The sequence below is a fragment of the Pterocles gutturalis genome, unplaced genomic scaffold (genome assembly GCF_000699245.1).
Source record: "Pterocles gutturalis isolate BGI_N339 unplaced genomic scaffold, ASM69924v1 scaffold1293, whole genome shotgun sequence".
NCBI classification, from domain to species: Eukaryota; Metazoa; Chordata; class Aves; order Pterocliformes; family Pteroclidae; genus Pterocles; species Pterocles gutturalis.
The window spans coordinates 1-3,641 of record NW_010125181.1 but is presented as its reverse complement, the minus strand read 5'-3'; the positions used below and the strand labels follow the sequence as shown (position 1 = coordinate 3,641).

The 3,641-nt window shown below is 60.7% G+C and overlaps 1 protein-coding gene across 1 annotated transcript in view; it reads left to right on the top strand.

Moving 5' to 3' along the window:
• The window catches only part of WDR24 (WD repeat domain 24), a gene marked incomplete at its 3' end in the record, with an annotated part of 5,758 nt that extends 2,184 nt beyond the window's left edge, over positions 1 to 3,574 (top strand). The window contains exons 4-9 of the mRNA XM_010078445.1: positions 1 to 261; positions 773 to 888; positions 1,899 to 2,020; positions 2,350 to 2,454; positions 2,542 to 2,879; positions 3,320 to 3,574. Coding sequence (XP_010076747.1) covers positions 1 to 261; positions 773 to 888; positions 1,899 to 2,020; positions 2,350 to 2,454; positions 2,542 to 2,879; positions 3,320 to 3,574 — 1,197 coding nt within the window. The remainder of the gene's footprint in view (positions 262 to 772; positions 889 to 1,898; positions 2,021 to 2,349; positions 2,455 to 2,541; positions 2,880 to 3,319) is intronic.
• Positions 3,575 to 3,641: the final 67 nt, after the last annotated feature.

Here is a 3,641-nt window from a genome sequence, read left to right as displayed (position 1 = left end):
CTCATCTCCTCCGACTCCAACCGCAAGCCCTACATCGGGGACCGGCGCCACCCCATCTTCTTCAAGCGCAAGCTGGACCCCACGGAGCAGTTCGAGTACATCTCCTCCTCCAGTGCCCTCAGCGTCTTCGAGACGGACGTGGAGAGTGGCAGCATGGACTGGTTCGTGCACACCGCCAAGCAGTACGCGCTGGCCGGCCGGCCCCTGGCTGAGCTCTGCGACCACAACGCCAAGGTGGCCAAGGGCTTGGACCGCAACCAGGTGAGACCCAGCCTGGTGCTGGCAGGATGAGGCCCACCGCCCGAGCCCGATGGCAGCTCTCCATCCGGCTGTGGCCTCTGCCTGTCCCCAGAAGGTGCCCCTCCGCCTGGCACTAAATCCCTACCGCTGCTCCCTACAAGCACAGATCTGAGGAAGAAATGTTTCCCTGTGTGGGGGGTGAGGCAGTGGCCCAGGTTGCCCAGAGAAGCTGTGGATGCCCCATCCCTGGAGGGGTTCAAGGCCAGGCTGGATGAGGCTTTGGGCAACCTGGGCTGGTGGGAGGTGTCCCTGCCCATGGCAGTGGGTGGCACTGGATGGGCTTTAAGGTCCCTTCCAACCCAAACCATTCTGTGGTTCTATAATTCTGTGATCATTGCCTGGAAATTTTCCCTCCCAGAGCCTGCCCAGCTCTCTGGATCGGCCAGTGACGGGGTTTTGCGGTCGGGCGCGTGGCTGTGTGGGGTCTGGGTTTCAGCCTGGCCGGGTCTGACTGCGGCCGTCTCTCCCGCAGGTGGCTCAAACGTGGACAATGCTGCGAATTATCTACTCCAGCCTCGGCACCGTGTCGTCCACCAACCTTAACCACAGCATGGGGAAAGGCAGCGCCGCCCTCCCGCTCATGAACAGGTAAGGGACGCCAAAGCTGCGGTGAACAATGCGACACTGGGGCAGTTCTGGCAGTGGGAGAGCGGAGACTGCTCCTCGGCTGGGCTGGAGTCGTGGGATGGGAGCAGGGACGGCTCTCCCCAGCCCGGTTGGCAGGTTGGCATCGTTTGAACGCAGCCGTTTTCCGTGTGGGTGTGAGAAGCGAGCAGCCAGCCTGGCCTTGAGCCGTGCAGGCTTGTACGCTGCTCCCTTCCCTCCTCAAAAGGAAGTTTGAAGGTGTGGCGGGGCCTGGGGCTGGTGCCAGCTGTGCAGTTATTTAATTAGTGGCTGTGACCGAGGGCTGGGGATGGAGAACATCCATCTCGCTGCTGGTTTGGAGAGGTCGTCTGCTGCCTTTCAGAGGGAGAGGACAGCCCAGCGCTAGCGTGGAGAGCCCTTCCTGGGCTGATGAAACAGGAAAACTTGTTTTTCCTCTTTTCATTGACATGTAAAAGCGAGGGGTGAGGACTCCAATTAAGCTGTCAGGGCTGGGTTCCCAGTATTGAGAATCACATAAAACCTCCTCGACTCCAGACCCGTCGCTGTCTGGCACTGAATTAACCACCGCAGGCAGTGAGGTGAAGAGCCCGGCTCTGCTTCCACCCCGTGCCTTTCCTTTTCCCTCTCAGTGAAACCCAAGAGCGGTGATGCATAGGAAACAGCCAAGCGCCTTGCAGCGAGGCAGCTCCTGTTTCACCTGCCTCGGAGGTGAAGGTAAATGTTGAGAGATGGAGTCAAGAGTCTGCCCTCATCTCTGATATCCTTCAGGGAGCCTGTCATGGTGCGCAGGGACACCTGGCTTGGAGAAAGGGCTGTGTTAACAATTGCGATGTGTCTTTATTTTACAACATGGGGACAGGTGACTTCTGTGCTCTCAGGGAAATCACCATGTCTTGTGTTTCACCCTTCAAGTTGTAACTGGAGACCTACACCCAGGCCGTTTGCTGGCTAGAACAGAAGCTGTACGCTATTAAATTTGGCTTCTTTCCCAGTTTTAACCTGAAGGACATCCCCTCTGGTCTGGGCAGCGAGTCGAGACTGGACCGCAGCAAAGGTGAAAGCCGCACGGAAAACATCCTCATGGATTCCTCCTCCACCCTGATCAACAACGAGGGTAACGCTTCTGGGGCGGACGCGGTCCCGGTCCTGCGGCTCTGCCCCTATCAGCTGCAGATGGCCCTGATATGGGAAAAACCAGTCAAATTATCCAGTAAATCGGGGTGATTGGACCTGCTGCAGCCCCCAGGTGAAGCACGCTGAGCCGTGGGGCATTGCAGAAGGACATTTTACCCCCGTGGCCCCCACCGTGGTGGCTGTGGGTGCAGTGGGGAGCTGAGACGTCTGGCTCAGACACAGCCTGGCACGCTGGGGCCAGACACGGCGATGTGGATCCGACTGTGGGCCTGGGGCCATGAGCTGATTTCTGTCTCCCTGGGCACACAGACAATGAGGAGACAGAGGGCAGCGATGTCCCCGCGGACTATCTGCTGGGGGACGTGGAAGCGGATGAGGACGACCTGTACATGATGGACCATGAGAACCCGCACGGTGAGTGCGCAGCTGGTGCTGAGCGGTGCTGTTGGATTTTCTCCTGGCCTTCCCTACTCTTTCTTGATCAGAGATCTCTCCTTGCAGCTGAAGAGCAGGAATACAGCCTTCCCCAAGAAGCTTTCCCCCTGCGCCACGAAATTGTGGACAACCCATCGGCCTTGGACCACCTGCAAGACAAAGCCGACTCCCCTCACGTCAGCGGCAACGAGGCCGAGACGGTGTCACTGACGCCCGTGGAGTCCTTCTCCCTCATCTCCATCTCCCACTCGCTCTACGAGAACCGCCTGCCCTCCGACTTCTTCAACCCCATCGTGCGGGACACGCTCCTCTTCTACGCCGAGCAGGGCGATGTGCAGACGGCCGTGTCCGTCCTCATCGTGCTGGGAGACCGCATCCGCAAGGAGATCGACGAGCAGACCCAGGTAGACCCTGGGACGCCTCTTACCGGCTGCGGGGGAGCTGAACCCCCCTTCAGGGCTGGGCTCAGCCCCACGGGTGCAGTGTGACACCATGGGGGGACCCAGAGGTGGTGTGTCCCCACGTGATGGGATCCCAGCTGGGCTCTGGGTGCTTCCCACTCCTCCAGCCCCTGCCAGGCCCGCTCTGACCCAGAGTGGGCAGCTCCAGGACCCCCGGTACCCGGCTGGCTGCCCTGCCACCCATCCTGGTGGGGACCCAGGGTGGTGTCACCACGGGGCGGGGAGGGAAGGGGTCTGGGCTCTTGATTTGGGGAAGGACGCCCCTTCCCCAGCCCTGCAGGGCAGGGATCTGCTGCAGGGATCTTGCCTTTGGGCCATGGAGCTGGGATCCTAGGGGGGATTTTGGGGGGTGTGGGGGCTCAGCTGTGTGTGGCTGTCCCCAGGAGCACTGGTACACGTCCTACATCGACCTGCTGCAGCGCTTCCAGCTCTGGAACATCTCCAACGAGGTGATCAAGCTGAGCACGTGCCGCTCCATCAACTGCCTCAACCAGGCCTCCACCACCCTGCACGTCAACTGCAGCAACTGCAAGCGGCCCATGAGCAACCGGGGCTGGATCTGTGACAGGTCAGGGCAGGGACCAGGGGACCTGCTCACCAAGGGAGTCCCAAAGGGGCTGCAGGGGCAGGACAATGGGGTCAGTGCCCCCTGCTCCTGCCTCGTTGCCCCCCTAAGGGCTCCCCTGCTCCTCTTCGGCGCAGGTG